Raw genomic sequence first — 25,153 nt, 5'->3', positions numbered from 1 at the left:
ATTTGCTCTAAGAGCCAAATGAGATTCCTAATATTGAATCCCAAGGTTCAACTAACATTACCCATCCAGTCATAACCACTTTGCACTTCTCAGGCCTCCCCAGGTAGAGGACATCAGGGACCAGGTTCCCTCTAGAGCAGGGCTCCCCAACATATGGTGAGTTGTATAATTATTTTGTTACATATTACAGTGTAGTAATAATAATAGAAATAAAGTGCACAATAAATGTAATGTGCTTGAATCATCCCGAAATCATCCCCTCCACTCCCCATCTGTGGAAAAATTGTCTTCCACGGAAATGATCCCTGGTGCCAAACAGGCTGGAGACCACTGCTCTAGAGGGCTTATTCCCAAAGGTGTGTGTGTATGGGGCTGGTGGCAGTTGGAAGGTGGCATGTATACAGCAAGGTGCAAGTCATGTAGGGCTTGTAGACCTCTGGAGGGCTTTGGTTTTTTTCTCTGAACGAGAAGAGACGCCATCAGGGGGTTTCAAGCAGAGAGGAAACATGACTGGACCCACCTTTTACAAGGACCTCTCTGATTGCCGTGTTGAGAATAGAGCAAGAAGCAGGGAACCAGGTAGAAAGTTATCGCAGTTGTCTAGGTGAGGAATGATGCTGGCTCAGGCCAAGAGGTCAGTGGTACAGGTGGTGAGAAGTGGTAAGATTCTGAATATACCACCAAAGTGGAACTGCCAGGATTGGCTGAAGGATTGTGTGATGGACGTAAGTGAAAGCGCAGAATCGAGGATTTTGACCAGAGCTACTGGAAGGGTGAAATTTCCTATTTGCCAAGATGTGGGAAAAGCAGGTTTGGGGAGGAAGTTTCAGGAATACTGTTTGGATTTGTGTTTGAGCTGCCTGCCTAGACGTCCAAGGGAATCCCCAAGAGCTTGCATGTAGAAAGAGACCACTCAATGATAAAGTGACCTGGACCTCTTCTCTATCTGCACACACATATCCCCCGAAGATCTCCTCGCTTCCCGTGCCGTGTGTATGCTGACAGTTCCCAGACGTGCACCTCCAGCCCTGCTCTGCCTCCTGTCTCTTCAGGCTGCCTAATTCAGACTCCTAGGGATGTCTAATATAGTATCCATAAGAAATAAGAGAAAATAAGGATGGGTATGTTACTTATTTCTACAAAAAGAAACAAAGGAAGAATAACCAGAAGTCATTTAGTTTCTTGGCTTTTGAACTGTATAAATGTTTTACAAATTCAAAAAAAAATCTCTGAAATTGAGTATTATTAGAAACAAACCTGTGTATGAAATGATATAACCTGCACAAAGAATTAATTTGAATATCTTTTGAGTACAGTACTCTGTGTGTACCCTTCATAGGATGTATTCATATTGCCCAGCTGTGTCCACTGAAGGGACATAGAACAGTGACATCCCAGTGGCAATGAGCACATCTAATGCCCAGATCTCGGTTTCTAAGTACTGCTCCCCACCAGAAGGAGCTGGGGTCATTAAAAAATGGATGATTCCTGTGCAGTTTCCTTGGAGAAATGGGCTGTCAAGGGTACTGGTGGTTCTGGAGCATCTTTTGTACAAGAAAACGAAGAAGCGTTCAAAGATTGACAAAGACACATCAATAATACAGGAGATGCTTTGAAAGAGCTCCCTCTGGCAAGTTTGAAACAGTTTGAATATCAAAGGGAATGATTATAATGGATTATAAGACACTGAATAAAAAATGAAAACCCAAGTCCACAGTGATACCAAAAAAAAGTGAGGAGTGGGTACCCATTACTTATAAAAGAATGCCAGCCAGTACATGTAGAGGAATAATTGAAAATCACCAATTTGCAACCACCAATAAAAAGCATTCTCACAAGGATCATCCATGGATGCCGAACCACTGGGGGAAAATGTGTTACGGAACAGGATGTTTACAGTCTCAAACTGCACTATTAGTTATTATACAAAGGGAAAAACATACCATTGCAATGGAGAAATGTGGCAGATACCACCTTAACCAACTGATGAAACAGCATTATCAACAACCGATATACCATAGGAAGCACACCCCACCTGTGAACTATTTTTACCAAACGTGTTTTACCTGAATCTAATGACAGGGAACAATCAGACAAATCCAATTTACGGTATCTCCTATATAGCACACCTGGAATGCACTCTTCAGAATATGTCAACATCCAAAAGACAGTCCCCTCCCCACTACCACCAAATTAGATTTTAAAAGTCTAGAGAAACATGACAACCAAATGCAATGTGTGAACCTTAATTGGATCTTATATTTTTAGAAAAGCTATAAAGAACATAATTAGAGAAATTTGATTATGGAGCCAATATTATGTCAATGTTAAATATCTTGGGTATGATAATAGTATTGTGGTTATTTATGTAGGAGAATGTCCTTGTTTTTAGGAGACAGCTGGTAGCATTTAGAGATAGAGTGTTATGATGTGTGCAACTTTCATTTGGTGGTAAAATAAAAATGTGTGTGTCTATGATAGGGAAGAATATAGAAAAAGCAAATGTGGCGGGATGTTAACAGTTGGTGAATCTAGGTAAAGATTATGCAGATATTTGGTTCATAATATTCCTGCAGCTTTTCTGTAGGTTTGAATTTTTTTTCCAAAATAAAATGGTGGGGAAAAATAAAGAATATGAGAAAAAAGGAAATTGTAGGAATTATAGCAAAGTCTTTCAAGCAGTTTTGCATTTTTTTTGTTGTTGTTGTTGTTGAGACAGGTTCTCACTTGTTGCCCAGGCTGGAGTGCAGTGGCCCCATCATAGCTTGCTGCAGCCTCCAGCTCTTGGGCTCAAGCCATCCTCCTGCCTCAGCCTCCCCAGTAGCTGGGACTACAGGTATGAGCCACAGTGCCCAGCCCCCGTTTTGCTATTTAGGGAAGCAGAAAAATGTGGAAGTAGCTAGAAGAAAATGTAGGGTGAAGAGGATTTTGGCTTTTAAGATGGGAGAAATCTGTGTGTATATGCTGATGTGAAACGCACAGCAGAAGGAAGCCTGCTGATGGGGCTGGGAGCAGAGAATCGCTGGTGAGTGGGCTGCGTGGGGGTTCTCACTGCGGATGCAAGGCCTGGTACAGATGAGATGCTCAGAAATTTATTGAATGAATATTGGTTTTAATTCTTAGGCTAATCTCATGAAATAGATACTGTTTTTATTAAAAATACATCGATTCAGTCTTGATTAAAAGTAAGAGATTATAGTTTTCAATTGAAAAACGTGGTTTTTCAGTTAACATTAAGTTCTTTGAATTTTTCATCCAATAAGGGAGAAGAGATTAGAAAACATTTATTTACCAGTGATTTAAGATCATAAGAATATTTACATTTATGTAGGCTCTGTCTTTTATTATTTTTACAAAGATGAAACAAAAGCTTTCTGAGATATCCACAGGCTCTTCCTGGGCTGTTCAGTGTAGAGTTCTTTGGGAAGATATTCATTCTGGAACATTCATGATTAAATGCATTTGTTTTAGGGAATGGGATTTCCTTACATTGTAAATGAACTGTTAATCTGAAAAATGGAAATGGTGGCTGTGTCATATTTGAACCCACATCCAAGGCAAGCCTGGTTTCTTCTGTAGATAGTAGACCCCCAGGCCCAGCCTCTTTCCTGCACTTCACCTCTCCGGCCTGCCCACAGCCCCACTTTGCGGTGGTCCCTGCCGGCTGCATCCCGCTCAGTACCAGGGCAGTTTGATAGGATCTCACCAAGCTCTGGGTACTTGTCCTCTGTGACCTGCCAATTCCATTTCTAGGAGTCTGTCTCCTTGTGCAGATGCACAGAGAAGCAGGCATGAGGGTGTTCGTCAGTGCAGCATTGTGTGAAGAGCAAAAGTTAGAATCTATTCAGTTAGGAGACTGACTACTTAAATACGTTGTGGTCTGCCTTTCTGCAGAACAGTACTCAACTGTTAACTGTGCTCACATGCAAAAATGCCCACAGTATATTGTTAAGTGAAAAAAATATTCTAGCTCTGCTATCTATGGGATTATGAGGGATTTGTACTTTTTATGTTACATAATTTCCAGTGCTTGGATTTTTATAATGAATTGTTTTGCCTTTGTTGCTGAAAAAGAAAGATAAGCTTAATATTTCTATCAGCAGTATCATAGTTATCAAGTAGACTTCCTGAACAAATGGGTAATATGAGTAGATTTTCATGTCCAAGGAGGCTTTGGTATTGCAAAACTCCAAATATTGTGTTCCCTCTGTTTTAACATGAATAATTCTATATTAAGTAAGACAGAGGATCTTTCAATGTGGAAATTGTTGGAGAAATATAACTCCAGGTTGCTTTTGGCTATACTAGGCTGGGATTATTTTTAGCTTTTGCCTTATTAAGTGTTGGCAGAGGCCTGGCGAGGTTGTCAAATAACAATAACCGTTGCCATTTATTAAGCATTTGCTATGTCTCAGGTCCTTGGCCACATACTTTACACACCGGATCATGTTTAATCCTCACAACAACCTGAGGAGGTAGGTCGGTCTGTGGTTATGCTTTTCCCATAGGTGAGGAACCTGAGGCTCAGAGAGATGAAAAGTTTGCCCAGGTTGGTGGCCAAGCTCAAGCTAAAACAGCCACACAGGCTGCCTGCCTGCCCACCACCGTCTCACTCATCTCTTACCTCCGTCTTCACGTCACAGTCTGTGAAATCCTAGACAAGTGAACACACTTTTAAAAAATCCGAAATCCTTATATTTAAAAAAAAAAAGTTGGCTGGGCACGGTGGCTCACGCCTGTAATCCTAGCACTCTGGGAGGCCGAGACGGGTGGATCGCTCGAGGTCAGGAGTTCGAGACCAGCCTGAGCAAGAGTGAGACCCCTGTCTCTACTAAAAATAGAAAGAAATTATATGGCCAACTAAAAATATATATAGAAAAAAATTAGCCGGGCATGGTGGCGCATGCCTGTAGTCCCAGCTACTCGGAAGGCTAAGGCAGTAGGATCGCTTAAGTCCAGGAGTTTGAGGTTGCTGTGAGCTAGGCTGATGCCACGGCACTCACTCTAGCCTGGGCAACAAAGTGAGACTCTGTCTCAAAAAATAAATAAATAAATGAATAAAATTTAAAAAAAAAAGTTCTTCGTAATGTCCTCTAGTCACTTCTCTGCTCCATTTGTCCTTTTTACACATTTGGAAAACGAGGGGTATGTATTAAGTAAGCGACCTCTAAATCCTTCCCAGTGCTGCAATTCTAAGCCCAGTATGCAGTAGGTGATGAGAAATTAACAGCCATGGTGTTTCCCAAGATTGGCTGCAGTTGTTTCGGAACAGCCTCAAGGTGTTACCTACCATGGCCTTGTCTTTGTGGTCCCTGTGTAACTGATGCTTAGAGACTAGACTCCCCCCATCCCAGAGTGAAATTAAGCCCTGACAGAAACTGCTAAGTTGGGATCCCAGCTGCTGCTACAAGTGACATTTTAAAGAAGACCAGTTGATACGTACATTTGTCAGCAACAGGCAGAGATTATTGTTAGGCCTGGCCAAGGGGCAAGTTGAAAATTTAAGAATGAAATTTTGGCACCTGGCAGACCACTTGGGAAGAAATTGGTTTGGGCTTTGGTGTGTTTTTGTTCTGCTTGGTTTTTTGTTGAGACATGATTCTATGAGCAGGCTCTGCATTCTCCCCCGTCCCAACCTCTTTCTCTCTAGGGAGAGAAGGATATTCCATCTCACAGCTAGATCTGCAGCCTGTGATGGTTGCCCAAGAAAGTGGCTGCTGTTAGTAACATCACAGTCATTTGTGCAGAAATTGTTTGTGAGCTTATGTCAGCTACCCTTCCTTTGGAAGAAATGACTAGCAGATTAGTCATTAGGCGTCTCTGACCTTGCTTGGTATAAATGCTATACTGTACCATAGTCTGAGACTTTGTTTTCTTAAGTTCTGTTAGTGACCTTTGAAGTTGCTGTCACAAGTTTGATAGATGACAATGAGAAATGCCAGTGTATGGCATTTCTATGTGAAGGAGGGTTTTTGTGTCCTTTGGTTAGATGTGGCCATGTGGGAAAGTGTGCAAGTCTGACAACCCCAGGTGTTGGTAGTGTGGAGCAGCTGAGACTCCTTACCCTGCCTAGTGGAACTGTAAAGTGGCACAGCCACTTTGGAGAATCATTCGGCAATATCTGTAAGATTAAATATGGTGCATGCCCTAAAATCCAGCAGTTCTACTCAGAGAACTCTTGGCATGTGTCCCAGGAGACATGGATGAGACTGTTCATAGCAGCATTGTTTATGAAAGCAAAAAGGTTGGGGGCAACCCAATGTCCACTAACAGGAGAACAGATAAATAAAACTGGTATCGTGGAATCTATGGACTTTCACAGCACGGAGAACAAAAGTGCTGATACACACCCAGCATGGTTCAGTGTCAGGCCTACTATTGAGTGACAAAGCAAGAACATGAGAGTCTCTGTAGTATCATATCATTTATGTAAAGTTCATAAACTCATAAGTTAAACTATACATGTCAATATAAACTATCATAAAAAGTAAGGGATGATAAGCACGAAAGTCAGAATCACGGCGACCCATCGCAGGGAGGAGAGATGTGGTTATGAGGGAGCATGTGGTGGCACCAAGGGACTTGACCTGCTTTTAGAGCCGCAGAGTCCAGTGTGCGGCCACCAGCCACGTGTGGCTGTTTACGTTATAGTTAAATAAAGGTTGGGTTGCTCAGTCATACTGTCCACAGTCACGTGCTCAGTAGCTACAAGTGGCTATCATGTTAGACGGTGCAGATCTAGACCACTTCCGTCACTGCAGAAAGCTGTATTTGATAGGCCAGATGGTGGATACATGGATTTGATTCATTCCCTGTAACTTGGACATATGTATGTATGAAATCTCTTAAAATTTTGTTTTAATTTCAGTACTAGAAAAAATTTTAAAAGACGCATACACAAAATCTAAAGTATAACTTCTTAAAGTGTGAAGAGACAGAATGATGAGAGTGGTCAGTAAAGCTACCAGAGACTCTGCCGTGGTGCATTTCTTGGGCGGTGCCCTCTACTCCAGATATAGAAACGTGTGAAGAGGGGGGCAGGGACAGTGTGTGCACGGTGTGCCTGTGTGTCTGTCTGGAGCTGCTGGCGAGATTACCCTAACCTCAGCGTTCATGTAGTGCCACCTGTTGCCTCCTTCCAGCCTGCTGCCACTGGCCATTATAGTGCCTCGTCAGCACTCAGACATAGTTGGAGTGAGCTTGAAAATCACCTGAAACCTGTACTGCTAACTCAAGGTTTCAAGAAAAAGTTAACAGCCTCCAAGTCAGTATCTGTCCCTAGATAGTGCTTCCAGAGTTGAGAAGGTTGGTTGTCATTACAAAGAATCTCCTTTTTCCACCTGATTTATTGCTTCTTGTGCTAGAACTGGCTATTTTGAGGCCATTAGGTCTCCCAAGGAGAAAGATTTATTGGTAAGCATTGCACTGCCGTTGATGACATTGTCTCCCAGACTAGAATCGTGAGTGCTGTGATATATTTCCTGGGTTCTGTTAGCATGTTTTGGGCAGAGGTGCCCTTAGTTGGTCCCTGGGTCATGATTGGGGCCAGCCCTGCACTTGTATGAACCTGAGAAGGTTTTCTGGGACTAACCTCCACACCTCACTTGTCTCCCCTAGTTCCACCCTGGTCATAATGGCAGAGATGTGAATCTGGCCAGCTCCTCGGCCCCATGCCTGCCTGCCCACACAGCAACTGGAGGCAGCAGATAGTGGAGAAGGCAGAAGTTGGCCCACCCAGCCCGTGTCTCTGAAGATCTCTGTCCACCAGAGAACCCCTGCATCCTGCCTAGACTTCCCCATTTGTGTCTGCTTTCCCCCTGCTCTCAGTCTCACATGACAGGGTAGAAGTCCCGCAGATTAGGAAACTGCTCTCACATCCCGTTTGACTAGGGAACCTGCCGGGTGAGGGATATGCTATGTCTTTTAGAGATGCTGTGAGGCCAGCATCAGAGGGGTGGGCGGGGCAGCAATGAGATCAATACGGAAGGAGACGAGTCAGACCAAGGGGGGAAATGGATTAACAGGCTTCGGCAGATTCACTGCCACAGGAAGAGGACAGTGGGCATTTATAAGGTCTTCATTTATTCAGGGTAGAGAGTTAGATGTTCAGTGCTGATTAAGATCTGTAAACAGTGGGAAATAAGAATTTAGAATTTGATCAACCTTGCTACCCATCCAAACCATATGTTAGGTTAGCTCCCTGTATTGAACAGCTGCCATGTGCTAGGCATTTTGATAAGTACCTTTTTGCATTATCCATAGGCAGTATCTTGTTTAATCTATATCATATCAGCCATCTCAAGAAGGATACTATTATTTTATTTTTATTTATATTTATTTTTCCATTACATAGTTTTTTTCCTGGACAAAGAAACTAATGATTTAAAGAGATACTATCTAAGTATTTTAGCCCAAGCAGCCTAACTCCAGTACACAACCGTTTTTTAATTTTTAATTTAAATTTTTTTAAGAAAAGAGGTCTCGCTATGTTGCCCAGGCTGGAGTGCAGTGGCTATTCACAGGTGCAGTCATCGCACACTACAGCCTTGAGCTCCTGGGCTCAAGTGATCCTCCTAAGTAGTTGGGACTACAGGCCCATGCCACTGCACCAGGCTACCAGTGCACGCCCTTTTAACCACCACGTGAATAATTAGACCGTTCACATAAATTTTGAAGCATAAAAAAGGATGCATAGGCCGGGTGTGGTGGCTCACGCCTGTAATCCTAGCATTCTGGGAGGGTGAGGCAGGAGGATTGCTTGAGCTGAAGAGTTTAAGACCAGCCTGAGCAAGAGTGAGACCCTGCCTCTACTAAAAATAGAAAAATTAGCCAGCCATCATGGCCTGCACCTATAGTCCCAGCTACTCAAGAGGCTGAGGCAGGAGAATCACTTGAGCCCAGGAGTTTGAGGTTGCAGTGAGCTGTCTATGATGATGCCACTGCCCTCTGGCCCAGGAGAGAGAGCGAGACTCTGTCTCAAAAAAAAAAAAAAAAAAAGAAGGAAGTATAAACTATAAATGGGACCCACCCTACTTGGGTGGGGAGGGAGAAGAGGCAGGGCAGAGGGAGCTGGAGAAATCACACCGTCCCATTCACCTTCGTCTAACCCCAGGGTTGACTGCTGACATATCAGGGCTGGTTTCCATAGCCCTCCTCAGCCTGCCTGTGCAGCTGTCCAGATGAACTAGCCAGGTGCACTGGCTTCCTATGGATTTGTGTCCACACTTGGGGGACTAAGAAGGGCTTTCTGCAGCTCTGGCCAGCACACAGCTGTGAAGCTCTTTGGTTTGACTCTGCATGTGAATGAGGGTCAGGCCCTGGCTTTTCTCTTTGGTCTAGAGTGCAGTGGGTTCCTAGATAGTTTGCAACGGAGTAGATAGTTTATCCCATCCTGCCTGGCCATCTGGAAGGTCTTTGACAAAGGAATTGAACTTTGGCCTTATTAAGTCACATGCAACAATGGTAGACACAGTGATAGCCCTGAAGTACAAGGTGCTATGTCATTTTTTTTTTCAGTACTAAATTGCTAAAAAAAAAAAATTGACAGAGGGAGTGCTTTTTATTTTTAAAACTACAGATATTATTTGTCCATTGCATAGGATAGTGTTTTGTTCCATAATTTTTAGCCAATTTCAAATATTTTCTATGAATTTCTGTTACCAAAAGAAGTAGTCCTCTTCCTGGGGTTTTTTGGTGGTGGTGGTGGTGGTGGTGGTGGTGGTTGATTTGCTCATTTGTTGAATGAATGTTTACTGAGCATCTTTGATGGGCCAGGTACCATGTAAGCCCTGGGAAGACAGGCATGAACAAGGACAGGTAAGGTCCTCAGGGAGCTTGCATTCTTGTGAGGAGACAAACATAAATCAATTAACAAGATGATTTCAGACACCGGAAGGTGTTGTGGTAAACGGTGAGTTGAAGAAAGACTGCCCAGTGGGTTTTTGGTTTATTTAACAGCTTTATTGAGATATAATTCACATATCATACAATTCACTCATTTAAAGTAAACAATTCAGTGTTTTTTTAGTAATTCACTGGGTTGTGGAATCATCACCAGATTCTGATTTTAGAATATGTTTGTCTCCTATCAGAAGAAACCCCATATTCACTAGCGGTCACTCTGCATCCCTCTCTCCACCCCCCCACCCCCAGTCTTAGGCAGCCATCAATACTTGGACATTTCAAATAAATGGAGTCATACAACGTGATCTTCTGTGGCTGACTGCTTTCCCTTAGCATATTTTCAAAGTTCAGCCAGATTGTGGCATGTGTCAGTACGTAATGTCTTTTTATTTCCAAATAATATTCCATGGTATGTATATATAGCACATTTTGTCATTCTCAGAAATTTGGACATTTCAATTGTTTCCACCTTTTGGCCACTATGAATAATGTTGCTATGAACTTTCCTTGACCTTACCTGTAAAATCACATGGACGTATAAACAATTTTCATTTCTCTTGCAGACATGTCCAGGAGTGGAAGTTCTGGGTCATATGGTAGCTCTGTGTTCGATCTTGTGAGGAATTGCCCAGCGTTTTCCATAGCAATTGCACGGTTTTACATTTCTACTCGCTGTATGTGGGGTTTCCAATTTCTCTGGTCTTCACCAACACCCTGTCTATAATCTTCTCTGATTATACCTAGTGGGCATGAATTGATAACTTATTGTGGTTTTGATTTACATTTCCCTAATGACTAAATATGTTTTATCTTTTCATGCGCTTTGTTGCCAATTTGTATATCTTTGGAGAAGAATTCAATCCAAATTCTTTGCCCATTTTAAATTGGGTTATTTGTCTTTTATTCCTGAGTTGTAAGAGTTTTTCATATTTTCTGTATATAAGTCCCTCATCATATATAGTCTGCCCTCCATAGCTACGGGTTCTGCATCCTCCAATTCAACCAACTTCCAATAAAAAATATTTGGAACAAAAAAAAAAACAATATAATAATAAAAAATACAAATTTTAAAATAGAATATAACAACTATTTACATAGCATTTACATTGTATTAAGTATTATAAGTAACCTAAAGGCAATGTAAAGTATACTGACAATGTACGTAGGTCATGTGCAAATATTATGCCATTTTATTATAAGGGACTTGAGCATCCATGGATTTTGGTATCTGATGGAGGCCCTGGAACTAATCACCTGAAGATACTGATGGCAACAGTATGTGATTTGCAGATACAATCTTGTGCCAAATAACAACATTTTGGTCAATGCCAGACCACATATAACGTGATGGTTTCATAAGATTATAATGGAACTGAAAAATTGCTATTGCCTGGTGACGTCTTAGCCATCATAACATCTTAGGGCAGTGCATAACTCACATGTTTGTGGTAAAGCTGGTGTAAACAAACCTGTGCTGCCAGTTGTATGAAAGTACAGTTCATACAGTTATGTACAGTACATACTTGATAATATTAAACAGCTGTTACTGGTTTATATATTTACTATATGTGTAGTACTTTTATCGTTATTTTATATTTTTTTAGATTGTAACAAAACAGCCTCAGGCAGGTTCTTCAAGAGGTGTTCCAGGAGAAAGTATTGTTATGATAGGAGATGACAGCTCCAAGTGCGCTACTGCTCTGGAAGACCTTCTAGTGGGACAAGATGTAGAGGTGGAAGACAGTGATATTGATGATTCTGACCCTGTATGGGCCTAGGCTAATGTATGTGTTTGTGTCTTAGTTTTAACAAAAATGTTTAAAAAGTAAAGAACCAAAATATTTTAAAAATAGAAAAAAGCTTATAGAATAAGAATATAAAGAAAGAAAATAGTTTTGTAAAGCTGTACAATGTGTTGTATTTTAAGCTAAGTGTTATTATGAAAGAGTAAAAAAGTTTAAAAATTTAAGTTTATAAAGTAAAAAGTTACAGTAAACCTAGATTAATTCATGGTTGAAGAAAGAAAAATTATTTTTTATAGGTTTGGTGTAGGCTAAGTGTTCAGTGTTTATAGAGTCTGTAGTAGTCTACAGTAATGTCCTAGGCCTTCGCATTCACTCCCCATTCATTTACTCACTGACTCACCCAGAGCGACTTCCAGTCTTGCAGGCTCCATTCATGGTAAGTGCCCTAGATAGATGTACCAATTTTTATCTTTTATACGTATTTTTACTGTACCTTTTCTATGTTTAGATACACAAATACTTACCATTGTGTTATAATTGCCTACAGTATTCAGGACAGTAGCATGTTGTATGGGTTTGTAGCCTAGGGACAATAGGCTATAACACGTAGCCGAGGCATGTAGCAGGCTGTACCGTCTGGGTTTGTGTAAGTACACTCTGTGACATTCACACAACAGTGATGCGTTTCTCAGAATGTATTCCCATCGTGAGCAAGGCGTTACTGTGTTTTCTCCTATCCTTGGGGTTGTCTTTTCACTTTTTGATAGTATCATTTGTAGCACAAAAGTTTTTAATTTTGATGAACTCCAATTTATCTTTTTTTTCTCTTTTGTTTCTTATGCTTATGGTGTTGTAACTAAGAAAACATGGTCAAATTCAAGGTCACAAAAACTCCTTTGTTTTCTCTAAGAGCAGTATAATTTTAACTCTTACATTTAGGTCTGATCCATTTTGAGTTCATTTTTGTATATAGTGTGAGATAGGGGCCCAAATTCATTCTTTTGCACATGGCTACCCAGTTGTCCAAGCACCATTTGTTGAAAAGACTATTCTTTCCCCTGTCAAATGGTCTTGATACCCTTGTTGAAAATCAGTTGGCCATAGACACATGAGTTTATTTCTGGACTCTCAATTCTATTCTGTTGATCTGTGTGTCTGTCCCTATGCCTGTACCACACTGTCTTGATTAGTGTGGCTTTGTGGTAGTTTTTACATTGAGAAGTGTGAGTCTTCCAACTTTGTTCTTCTTCTTCAAGATTGTTTTGGCTGTTTGGGACTCTTGTATTTCCATACTAATTTTAGGATTAGATTGTCGATGTCTGCAAAAAACCAGCCAGCTGGGATTGTTACAGGGATTACAGTGAATGTGTAGATCAATTTAGGTAGTATTGCCATCTTAATATTAACCTTTTGATCCATGACATAAGATGTCTTTCCATTTATTTGGATTATCTCTAATTTCCTGCAACGATGCTTTGTAGTTTTCAGTGTGTCTTGCGTTTCTTTTATTAAATTTATGCCTGTGTATTTTATTATTCTTGATACTGTAAATGGAAGCTTTTTGAAATTTTATTTTAGAATGTTCATTACTACCGTATAGAAATGCAGTTGATTTTTATACGTTGTTCTGGTATCCTGTCACCTTACTGAATTTGTTTATTAGTACTAATAGTTTTTTAATGGATTGCTTGGGAATTTCCATACACAAGTTCATGTCATCTACAAATAGAGATACATCATCCTTTCCAATCTGGATGCCTTTTATTTCTTTTTCATGCCTAATTGCCCCACAAGAACCTCCAGTACAACATCAAATAGGAGTGGCAAGAATAGACATCAGAGTCTTGTTCCTGATCTTAGGGGAAAATCGTTCAGTCTTTCACCATGGTCCAGAGGATTTTGAACACCTTACTTCTAGTTTAGTCGCCCCTTCCAACTGTGGAGCCTTGCACATGTCACTTGTTGTAGTTCCCTAAACCAAAGAATGAGGAGGATGATTCGAAAGGGCCTTCCTTTCCAGTTCATACACCCTATGCGTCTGTGATTCTACTTGGTATTCTTCTTCTTAGCCAGTTCCTTTGGATGTTAGTTAGATCATCATGTGGATTCTATAAGGACATTTGGAAATATTTGCAAGTTCTTTTTCCATATTTATTTGGACTCCCTCTGATTTCCACAATTCTGAACAACCTAACGTAGATGGAAGTTGCAAAAATGGAAACATGCGAACAGAGATGTTTTCATGGATCCATATTTCCCTCCCTTTGAAACTCTCAACGGCCAGGAAAAAAAACTGTTTTGCGGACATTGCCCATTTCCACAAAAGGTCAGTGAACCATTCTTCTCCTCACTCTGCCCTCTAACAGTCAGTACCCTCTTTGTTTTCAGACTCTCAGCGTTCTCATCTCTCTTCCTTCACCATGAAGCTGATGGACAAATTCCACTCGCCTAAAATCAAGAGAACCCCATCAAAGAAGGGAAAACCAGCTGAGGTGTCTGTGAAGATTCCAGAGAAGCCTGTGAACAAAGTAAGCTGACGCTCCAGGTGTTTCTCCTGGCCTTGCCTGCTTTGAGCAGTATAAGTTTGTGCTGGTTGTATGTTCACTCCCTGGGGATTGAGCTTTGAGTACATCACACCTAGTCCGTAGCATTCCATGGTTCCAGGTGGAGCCTTCAGGGTCCTTGTGAAGTAAGGACCATTAGGATAGGATGGTGAGCATCTGCCATGTTAATTAGAGTCGGGCTCAGTTGGCTAGAACAGTTCTCCTTGTCCAGCTGTGTCATCCCCTGGGCATTAAAAACAGTTCAGCACGTTATGTTCACACCCAGGATGCTGCCTCCCTGCCCCAGAGTTCCCCATATTGCCCTGGCGCACACTCGAACCAGGGAAGTTTGTGATGTCCAGAACGTCCATCATTCAGCTTTAGGCCAGTGCTCTGAAACATGCAAACCCCTCGAAACCCGGCAAAGATGTCTTCAAGTGCTAGTAACCTCAGCAGGGCCAGTCAAGCCAGATATGTCGGAACAGCTATTGATTTTCATCAATCCCTCCCTTCAGCCTAAAACGGCCATTTCAAGCTCTGTAGGAATCCAGGTTTCCTCTCTTCCAGGAGGCAACAGACAGATTTCTACCAGAGGGCTACCCTATCCCCTTGGATCTGGAGCAGCAGGCAGTAGAATTTATGTCCACCAGTGCTGTGGCTTCCAGGTCTCAAAGGCAGAAGGTCAGTGTGACATTAAGAACAATTGGGTTTGCCTTGCCTTCTACTGCAGAATCCTGGTCCATGGTTTTGGGGATGGAAAAAAATCTACTGCAGTATCATTGTGTTCTATTGGGGGGCAACTGTGGGCTGAATTGTTGAGGAAAAAAAGAGTCCAAGGGGCCTTGGATAAAAGTGAGAGTTTATCCAAGCTCTCATGATCTTTGGAGAGAGCTCAGTGCTCTGTGGCAAAAGCGTGGGGATTCTTTCTGGGGTTGGTCTGGGTGTGCTGCTTGGGTCCAACGGGTTCCGGAGGGAAGTGGGTAAGTCTCATCTCTCAAGACCAGCTGTTCTTTCCTTGAATTGCTAGGATGATCAGAATAGTTTAGAAGGGGAAAGGCTTCTAGAGCCTTAGAGTGCTCTCTTAGATATCTTGCAAGGAGTGTGATGAGACTGCCACGTAACCAAGTGCTCTCGGAGCCAGGGACACCTTCTGTGTCGCTAACATTTACTGAGCCTTTTCTTGACCCCATGCTAAGTGCTTTCCATGTGTTCTCTTATCTTCATAACAACCCTGACAGGTGATGAAAACCTACTTTGCTGAAAAAGAAACTGAATCTATAGAGATATTATAGCATTTAGCCAAAGTGAAACAGTAAAAATGTGGTGAAGTCAAGATTTGAACGCAGGCTGTCTGACGTCAGAGTCTGAATTCTTGCGATGCTACGTTTCCTCTTTATGAAAGACAGAATTTATTTAATATCTCACACATCTAAATATTAATCCCAACTCACTACTGTACATTAAACTTATCAATGTAAAATAAAAACAAGCCTCATAGACAATAGATCCTCAAGCCTTTAGTGATTATCCAAAGCACAACTTCTGTGTAGTGGAACTGTTGTCACTTCTGTCACCATAATGCAACTGGTCAACACTACCTTATTGTTGAAACATCTGACTCTTGAATGTTGCAATTTATCTGTTTTCAGTTTTTATGTTGACCAGCAGAGTATCTTAAAATTCTAGTTAAAAGTAGAGAACATAAAGGTTTTAAATCCAAAAGTCTTTCACTGAAAAAGTTTTTCCCACCCCATCTGTTAAGCACAGGAGGCCAAAGAGGAGGAGGCAGAGAGTCAGTGTTGGCCAGATGGAAGGAGAGAAATAAAGTAGAAGATTTGGTCACTGCCACAATTTTGTGTTTTTAATTATTATGGAACATAATAGTTGTATCACAATTACGTTTTTATTACAATCTGTTTAGCAACCTCTTGGAGCTGAGTTTAATATTAAACTCCAAGGAGTGCATAAGTTGACCTCTAACACTAGTCCAGGCAGTTCAGAATAAAGTGATTTACTAACAGCTTTGTTCTGCCGGTGAACTCTGGTATGAAACTGTTCAGCCACCCAATTCTTGGATTTTTTTCCTTTTTATTCACTATTCCAGGAGAGGTTATGGAAGAAAACATGATGCTAGAGTATGCTGGCTTGGTGGGGCACCTGCAAGCCCCAGGGGACACTTGGCACTGTCTGGAGACAGTTTTGGTTGTCACAATGGGAGGGTAAAGCAGGTGCTACTGGCATCTAGTGGGTAGGGGCCAGGGTGCAGGTAAACATCATACAACATACAGGACAGCTGTCCCAAAACAAAGAATTGTCTGCCCCAAAACGTCAGCATTGCTGAGACTGAGAGAACTGTTATGTGGCAAGAAGCTGTAGGTGTGATCTTCTACCAAGAAGAAGTGTTGTCCTTTTTTGGTAATTGCTCTTTAAGAAGGGTTGGATTACTGTGCCCTGCCCCAAGTCACCTGCATGGGACAAAGTAGGTGTTGCTTAGTGGAGGCCCATAGACAGAACTGGAAATGCTGAGGAATCTGCCAGAGCACGTGGGCTCAAGATTATGTCGAGAAACCTTGCTGTAGATCTGTCCTTTGCAGATCTGTCCGTTGCCGTCCTCATTTGTTGCTCATTCGCCCTCACTTGGGGAGCATTTACACACGTTCTCGTCTTCTCCCGGGTTGTATACATGGCTTTCTGTTTTTTAAACACATGGGAGATAGAAGCACAGGGAGGTAGAAGTCCAGATTCAGATTCATTGCCACTTACTGAGGGTTTCTCTTTGCGCAGACCCTGTCCTGGGTGGTTTCACACGTGCTGTCTTATGTACTCCTCACCATAACTGGGCGGGAAAGCTTTTATTCTTCCCACTATGCAGACAGTGTTGGCTGTGGCTCAGGTTTTCTTAGTTGAAATACAGTTTTCCCACTATGTTCTGTTGTCTTTCCAGGCTACTCTTAGTAGTCTCTTACATCTTCTTAGTTGAATTTTAAAATTCATAGAACACTGTGGTGAATTTATAAACTTTTTTGCAACTTTTAAACAAGCCATCAGTGAGCTGCAGAGTGTTAAAGTAGTGGAGAACATTTAGCCACATTCTGGGAGTCCCAGCGTAATTACAGGTAGCGCAGTCCGAAATGGCCTGGAAGGTGTGAGTCCTCCCTCGCTGAGGGGACGTGGGCAGAGGGCTAGATCCAGGGGCTTGTTGAGTAGACCCCTGAAAGCCTTGCCCTTTCTGCTTTCAACGTCTTCTGAAATATAAGCAGGGAGATGCTGCTGCCAGAGAGCTGGGTGGTGGGCGGAGATAGGGGTGCCCGCTGCAACTGGTCTCTGTGGTAAACATGTCTTCTTGCTAGACCTCACTGTTCTGGTCCAACGGAGAATAATAATGTTGCGTTGCCTTTTAAAAAATCCTGTGATTTAAGTTTTTTATCATACTGTTTGTGATTTGCTTTCCTCCTCACTCCCCAAGGCTTAGCCCAGATTTGAATGGTTCACTGTCCTCCCGTGTGGGAATGAGACTTGAGTTGCTGTGGAGCAGACAGGCCCCAGGCTGAGACGAGGAAAAGAAAAGGCAGGTTGGGGTTGCCCTAGATGCTGCTCTGCTCTTGGGAGAGGAGTGTCTGAAGATGAGGACCAGTTTTTCCTCACTTCTGTCTCTCCCAGAGCCAGTATGGTGGCATAGAGCAGCGAAGCAGCAGCCCCAGTGTCCCGAATGAGCACAACGCCATGGGCAGGAAAGCAGGTGGAAGTTTTCTCTCCATCTCTGCCATCTCAGCCTCATTTTACTGATTCATTGAATAGAGCTTTAGACCAGGGGATCTCTAGTAAATTATTTTACTTCTTACAGTAGATTTCTGATTGGTCTTTTTTCTCGTCTCCCTCTGCCCAGGCTCTGCAATCTAACAAAGTTCAAATTCCATTTCCTTTGCTACAGCTGTGTGACCTTGGGCAGGCTGCTTAACCTCCCTGTTCCCCACCAAGACTGTTTTCTCACCTGTGTAATAAGAGTGTCTGTTTTATATGGTGGTTGTAACCCTTAAATGAAACAATGTGTATAAAATACATAGCACAGTGGGTGACTAGAAGTCCCTGACGAGTGGTAGCAATAATCTGGCCTCTTTTTTTCTTTTTCAGAGTTGAACATCTTTTGTTCTCTTTCTTGCCTTTATTATTAGCAGATATACAGACTCTGATGTTGGTGGAGTGTCTGTTAAGTTGATGCACCACTTCCTTTTGTATCTCATTCAGTCCCCATCTTTACCTCTTTGGTTACACAGGGCCAGTATTATTCTTCCTGTCTGTGAATGACAAGCCCCATGTCCAGCGGTTGACCTTGTGTCTAGGCCCCTCCGGGCACAGATGGTCTTGTTTAGTTTCCAGGCTTATGTGAGCAGTGGTGGCCGCTCATCCCCCACAGCAGGAGGGCTGTGCAGGTAGATGCATCTGCCTCTCAGGTTATGCAGCCGGGCCATTTTAGCAAAGCCAAGGCATCGAGTCTCAAGTTCTGGCTGCTGCTGGGTATAGGTGTGTCACTGTAAACTCTCCGACTGTGGGCTACATTTTGCAAGAAGCCACAGTTTAACAGCTAAAGGGCTGGGGGAATGCACCATGTTGAGGGCATGGATTCTGGGAGTGGAATTTGAGAGTTAATGGATGCAACCTGACTCTGCTAAGTTGTTGGTTCCTTTATTAGGAGCTGAGGGCAGCCTGGCTCTGAAATAGCTGACTTGGTCTCTCTGCAACAACAGGAAAATTCTCTTTTTGCTCTGAAGTGCCTTGCCCCTTCCCAATGCCTAGCAAACCTGATGACACATTTTCTTAAAATGTTTCCTCTTCCCTCGCCGAGTTTCATCATTTCTGGCTTCTGCCTCTTTCTGATGTGCTAAGATGGCGGTGTTATTGTCATAGTCCTCCTCTTGCCATGGCTTTGGGCACATTTGATGTATGCACGCACTGCGATTCCTTCTTACTCAGGTTCTTCCCGGCCGCGGGCAGGGGGTGGTGGAACAGAGAGCTTTCATCCATGAGATGGAGAAACAAGCACCTGGCCTCTTGCAGGCAGGAAATAAGCAAATATGTCAGGTAGTGGAAAGAGAAACATAAAGCCAGGGCACAGGGATCCAGTTGTTCCCCTCTCTAGGGGATGAGGAAGGGGTGCCCTGGAGAACGCCTTTTGGGAAATGCCCGTTGAGAGAGATTGCACTGGGTCTTTGAAAGCTGTCTAACTGAAGTAGCTATTTACTTGCTGATCTCATTCATTTATATATTTTTCTTTTGATATTCCCATGAAATAAAAGCCTCTACTATTGAATTATTTTAATTTAAAATAATATTCCCCATCATATTAGAAAAGAGCTAGTGTTCGGAATCACAATCACTTTTCACTTTGTTTCTATTATTTGTATATTTATAGATTATTATTTAAATTGGCTTTTTCTAGAAATTATCTCCTTACCCTCAATTGCTTACATTTTCTGGACTGCAAAGAGCCCACAGGTGGCAGTTTTTCTCATAGAACCCCTCCCTCTTAATTTGCACTGGGCGTGTCATCAGTTCCACCCAGGTCCATATCCACTTTGTATTTATCCATTCTGTAGATTCCTCCTGATTTTGCTTGCCCTGCCAGCCAGCTGGGACCTGGCCCGTGGACACCAGGACTAGTGCAGGGTGAGGGAGGAACGAAAGGGGTGTGAATGCTACTGGCTGTGGACCCATGTCTCCTGCAGTCAAGGAGAAGAGTTGGGTGGTGCTTTGAATACTGGAAAGTGCAGGGCTCTGTATTTTCTTTTCCTCTTGGGTCAGCTTTCCTCAGGAGCAAAGGGACCCTGAGAGATATTAGCAGCCGGTGCACGAGTCATTGCTATCTGCTCTGACTTTTTCACCTCTTCACCCCAGAGCGCCCCCCTTTCTATCCCTGGGAGTTCCCAAGCCCTTTGGGCACAGCCTGTCATTTCGAGAGGGCTTCACTGGGATGAACAAGGTGGGAGTCTAGTGAGGAGTCCCGAGAGAAGGGCTTTGAACTCTCATGGCCCAGACCAGTCTTGCACAGTCCCTCAGATCTTTGGAAGAAAGGCCTGGGGTTTCTTGATTACAGGATGTATATGTACCATGGGACTGGCCTACTGCTTTTTCAGGTCATCAGCAAATTAGCCCTCACTACACTTGATGTGGTTAGTGGTGGTAGCTCAGGTGGTTACTAGGACAGAGAGGAGGAGAAGTGGTTTTCAAGACCTCAGGGTCTGGGATGAGAACTCAGAAATTACTAAATGACCTTTCTTGGTCCAAGTCCCCTTCTCCCTTCGGGTCTAGCCTCTGTCTCCTGACTGCATCCTTAGAAAAATAATCTGCTTGGTTTCTGCAACAAGAAACCTTTTCCATTCACATCAATCTCAAGCTAGTTTAAAGAAAATTTTATTTTATTTTTTTCAAAATATCTCCTTTTAATCTCTCTCCTCCCTCCTTATGCTTAACGTTTCCTTTCAGAACCTGAGCTGGCTGGAAGAGAAAGAGAAGGAAGTTGTCAGTGCCTTGCGATACTTTAAAACCATTGTGGACAAAATGGCTATTGATAAGAAGGTACTGGAGATGCTTCCAGGGTCAGCCAGCAAAGTGCTGGAAGCCATCTTACCCCTGGTGCAGAGCGATCCTCGAATTCAGCACAGGTGAGTTGCCCCGAAGGCCTTGGCTCTGTCAGAGCAATGGAAGGCTTAGCGGTGTCTTGGTTTTAGGGCCCTTGAAACTGGAGATTTCTAGGAACAGTTAGGAAAAGGTGTCCACCCTTCAGCCCCTCCCTCCAGCACAACTATCCTTGATGCCATCGCAGGCTTGAGGTCATAGTTACTCCTGAAGCCTTAACACTGAGGCAGGTCTCTGCCGTCCATAGGGATATAGCCACAGTGTAAGTTTGTGGTCGTTTCTTTGCATTAGCTCATTAGTAATAATCACATTGGTTGGGATGCATTTCTCCTAGTACCCTCAGCCAGCTAACATATTCAGCCTTATCAGCATCTAGCTGTTGTAGTCCTCAGCTGCTTAGGTGATCAGGGCAAGAGAGGTAGACAAGAACCCCATTAGAGCAGGGGCGCTGCAGCGCTTAACTGGTCCAGCTGGGACACCTTCCAAACAGTGCCTGGCTTCACTGGAAGCAGGGAGGGGGCTGTTTTGAATGAAGCTCTTTGAATGTCCAGTAGCCACCCAGAGACCCAGGCAGAAGAGCGCCAGCAGGGGACCCACCTGCATGAGTCTCCTGGAGGGAGAGGGTCACTGTCAGGATTGGACTGTAGACCTGGCTTCAGTGACACAACCACAATGTGGAAGTTCAAGAGGTTTTTAGTATGAAATACTTTAGATCCGAGGGGTACACAACAGCGTGGAAGCCACACATGGAGGTCAGGGAGCACAGACAGGGAGGGAGAGAAGGGACCCCGTGGGTCTGCACCTTTATTCGATCCAGGCTGTTATCCAAACAGGTTTCTTGCGGGGAGCTCTAATTGGTGGGTTTAAAACAGTCACTAGTTCCAGGAGGTCACGCTGTTACTGAGAGGTCACTTTAAGTTCTTGGACAAATGTCTCCGTGGTCCATTTAAAGGAAGCGGTGTGGAAGCAGGGAGCCCAGCCTGCGCAGGACGAGAAATGCCTCTAAGGTTTTATCTCTGGCCACTGGCTGGAGCCACTAGGGTGGGGTGTGGTTGTTGAAACCTGTCAAGGGTTCTTGAGCCCCACTTCTGGTATGAGAAAGTTAAACATATTTAAAAATGGATGCTGAGACAACATAAAATTATAAGCACTCACTGCGGGGACGTGGAGTGGAGTGAGCCTTTGCCCCGGGAAGCTTTTGTTGGGTAATGCTTTTACTGTTAGGGTGCATTTTTCCTCTTAAAGTTAGCGAGAAGGTTGCCCCATATTTATTGTTAAATGTAAAAAGAAAAGCAGTATTAAATGTAATTTGAAATGAAAGCCTAGCAGGAGCTTTTTCTTAAGAGGCTGGCAGATTTTTTGTTTTTCTTCAGTGATACCTGTTCAGGATAAATGCATCTCTGTTTTGATTCTTCAAGATGGCTTAGTGTTCATTTAGCCCCATGAGGCTAAGCTTTTATGAACTGCTTTCAGAACTTGGCGGTAAAGTTCATAGTTTTCTTCTTCTGGGAGACAAAGCAAATAGTGTCTTTATTTCCAAGAAACTCTCTGCCCTGGGGCTTCCACGCTGGAGTTTCAGCTGACCCCTGCGTGTGGTGGTCTTTGGCAAGGAGCTCTCTGGCACTGGGGGGTGAGGCAGGAAGAAGCATCGGTGTGGCTGAGCCCTGCGCTGTCTTCCCTGTATTCAGTCCGGTGCCCAGCTCTTAGAGGGGCTCAGTGCTGGTGATATTTTTCTTGATGTCCCCAAAATGATTGAAAATACTCCTCAAATGTTCGTTTTACATTCTTCTCCTTGTGTCTTTCCTCCGTAAGTGCAGCTCGTGAAGGTCTTTCCCTGCCCCTTCTGTGGCTGGGTCCTCACAGGCAGACCTTTGCTGCCCTCACCTCGGTTTCTAGGATGGTGATGGACTGGCCTTGAACAGACAGCTGGCTCTTTCAGGTCGAGCCTCGAATGGAGGATTCTCCCGTGTGGGGGCACCCAGGGACCCGTGTGAGAGCCTGAGCCGTGCCGGCCATCACACAGGGGACTTTGCGCTGTTGCAGAAGTAAGCCAGCAGCTGGGCCGCTGGGCAGCATTTTTACAGTACTGAACCCTCCTTCCTTTCTTAGGTCTTGTCCCCTTGACACAGGGGTATGCTGCTTCCAAGCTAATAATGGGAAGGGTGAACAAATTGTCAAGTTCTTTAAGTGCCTTCAGGGAAACTTTAGCATCCAGTGCAGGGTAGAAATTAAGTATTAAATAAAAGTATTTCCTCCTGTTTTTCATCTCACTATTGCCAGTAGTTTAACAGTGGGATGCTTTGGTGGAATCCCCCGTGGGCATGTCGGTAGAAGGCACCAGTCTTTGTTAAAGAGGCCTCACCCACAGCAGTTGACACCTGTAATCCCAGTACTTTGGGAAGCAAGGCAAGAGGGTGGCTTTTCCCAGGAGTTTGAGGCTGCAGTGAGCTGTGGTCGCCCCACTGCACTCTAGCCTGGGTGACAGAGTGAGGCCTCATCTCTAAAAAAATAAGTAACAAAGAGGCCTCACCTGGCCTTGCCAGGAAGAGCGAGGTCTGTCGGGCTGCCAGAAGCACATTCCCCCGCAGCGTCCGCTGTGATCCAGCCCCAGGGAGGCCGCAGAGCTTTTGTTTCCCCGCTCTGTCCTCCTTCCTGAGAGGAGAGATCCAACGCTGAATGCGTTTCATTTGCATTATCCCCAGAAACAGACCAATCCTGGCTTTCTCAGAGCTCCTTTTAAATATTTGTTTGTGTCTAGTGGGACTTGAGCAGTTTGCTTTCATTCCTGCTGACCCTTCTTTTCTCCTGTTGGAGCGTGCAGAGTGGAACTAGGGCTAAGTGGAAACTTTCCATCTCTCGGAAAGATTTTTTCCTCTTTACCTGATTCTGAAGAGTTTCTCATTAGAGCACTGTTTGGTTCAGGTTTTTGTTTTAAATAGCTTTGTTTTTAGAACCTCTTCTAATTATATTTTACCATATTATATGTTTTCCTCTAAACTATTAACATACCTTTGTCTCCTAAATGTCTGCCTCATTTTTGTTTTTTTGGAGTGGAGGAGGGGCAGCATGTACATTTTCTATATTTTTGTTCTTGCTCCATTATAATGCATGTTTAAAATGGAAAAAAATCCTTTCCAGAATTCCTAGTGAAAATTATCTTTAGTTATTTAGAAGTGTGTAGAAGATGTAAAAATTCTTCATTTCGGCTACTACTCTACAATCACTGAGGCTCTCACAGAGTACTCTGGGCTTCTATTTGTGTGTGTTGGCAACACAGTGTAGCTGGTGGCTGGTACCTTACACACACACACACACCCCCCCACACACACAGTGTAGCTGATGGCTGGTACCTTACACACACCCACACACACCCACACACAGTGTAGCTGGTGGCTGGTACCTTACACACACACACACACACACACACAGTGTACCTGGTGGCTGGTAACTTACACACACACACACACACACACACACAGTGTAGCTGGTGGCTGGTACCTTACACACACACACACACACACACAGTGTACCTGGTGGCTGGTAACTTACACACACACACACACACACACACAGTGTAGCTGGTGGCTGGTACCTTACACACACACACACACACAGTGTACCTGGTGGCTGGTAACTTACACACACACACACAGTGTAGCTGGTGGCTGGTAACTTACACACACACACACACACACACACAGTATAGCTGGTGGCTGGTAACTTACACACACACACACACACACAGTGTAGCTGGTGGCTAGTACCTTACACACACACACACAGTGTAGCTGGTGGCTGGTACCTTACACACACACACACACACACACAGTGTACCTGGTGGCTGGTAACTTACACACACACACACACACACACAGTGTAGCTGGTGGCTGGTACCTTACACACACACACACACAGTGTAGCTGGTGGCTGGTACCTTACACACACACACACACACACACACACAGGCATGCACACACGCGCACATCCCCCACCACCATCACAAGTCATCTCGGCTCTGGTTTGTTGTTCTCAGAACAGTCTTCGTTAGTGCGCTGCTGCGACCTCAGGCTGGGTTGCAGCATGAGGATGGTGAGGCTGAGCCCATATTAGGAGGAATTCGAATAGACTGCGGGTCTGTTCTGAGCTTGTGGCTGTTCCTTTAAAGGAACATGCTGTTAAAATTCCTGTTGGAATTTAAATTTTAAAACCCACTGGCTCCCCGTGACACGTCTAAAGTGAATTTTAGTCTAATTCATAATAAGAAGTATGCGATGCTGTGACCCAGTCTGGTGACCAGTAGCCTGGAGGCGGGAAGATGCGGCTCCTTGA

The 25,153-nt window shown here is 43.6% G+C and overlaps 1 protein-coding gene across 6 annotated transcripts in view; it reads left to right on the top strand.

Annotated features, from left to right (window-relative positions):
• The window catches only part of RAPGEF1 (Rap guanine nucleotide exchange factor 1), a 137,138-nt gene that overhangs the window by 60,338 nt on the left and 51,647 nt on the right, over nucleotides 1-25,153 (top strand). For 3 of the 6 annotated variants that reach the window (XM_069476994.1, XM_069476992.1, XM_069476995.1), the window contains exons 2-4: nucleotides 14,037-14,176; nucleotides 14,759-14,872; nucleotides 20,672-20,850. In XM_069476994.1, the coding sequence (XP_069333095.1) occupies nucleotides 14,037-14,176; nucleotides 14,759-14,872; nucleotides 20,672-20,850 (433 nt within the window). Of the gene's footprint in view, nucleotides 1-13,730; nucleotides 13,750-14,036; nucleotides 14,177-14,758; nucleotides 14,873-20,671; nucleotides 20,851-25,153 lie in introns of those variants that run through there. The other 3 variants (XM_069476997.1, XM_069476993.1, XM_069476996.1) reach the window with 2 other exon arrangements.

The sequence above is a fragment of the Eulemur rufifrons genome, chromosome 7 (assembly GCF_041146395.1).
Source record: "Eulemur rufifrons isolate Redbay chromosome 7, OSU_ERuf_1, whole genome shotgun sequence".
NCBI lineage: Eukaryota > Metazoa > Chordata > Mammalia > Primates > Lemuridae > Eulemur > Eulemur rufifrons.
Note: the sequence above shows the minus strand (reverse complement) of the source record. Positions and strands in the feature narration are given on the sequence as shown.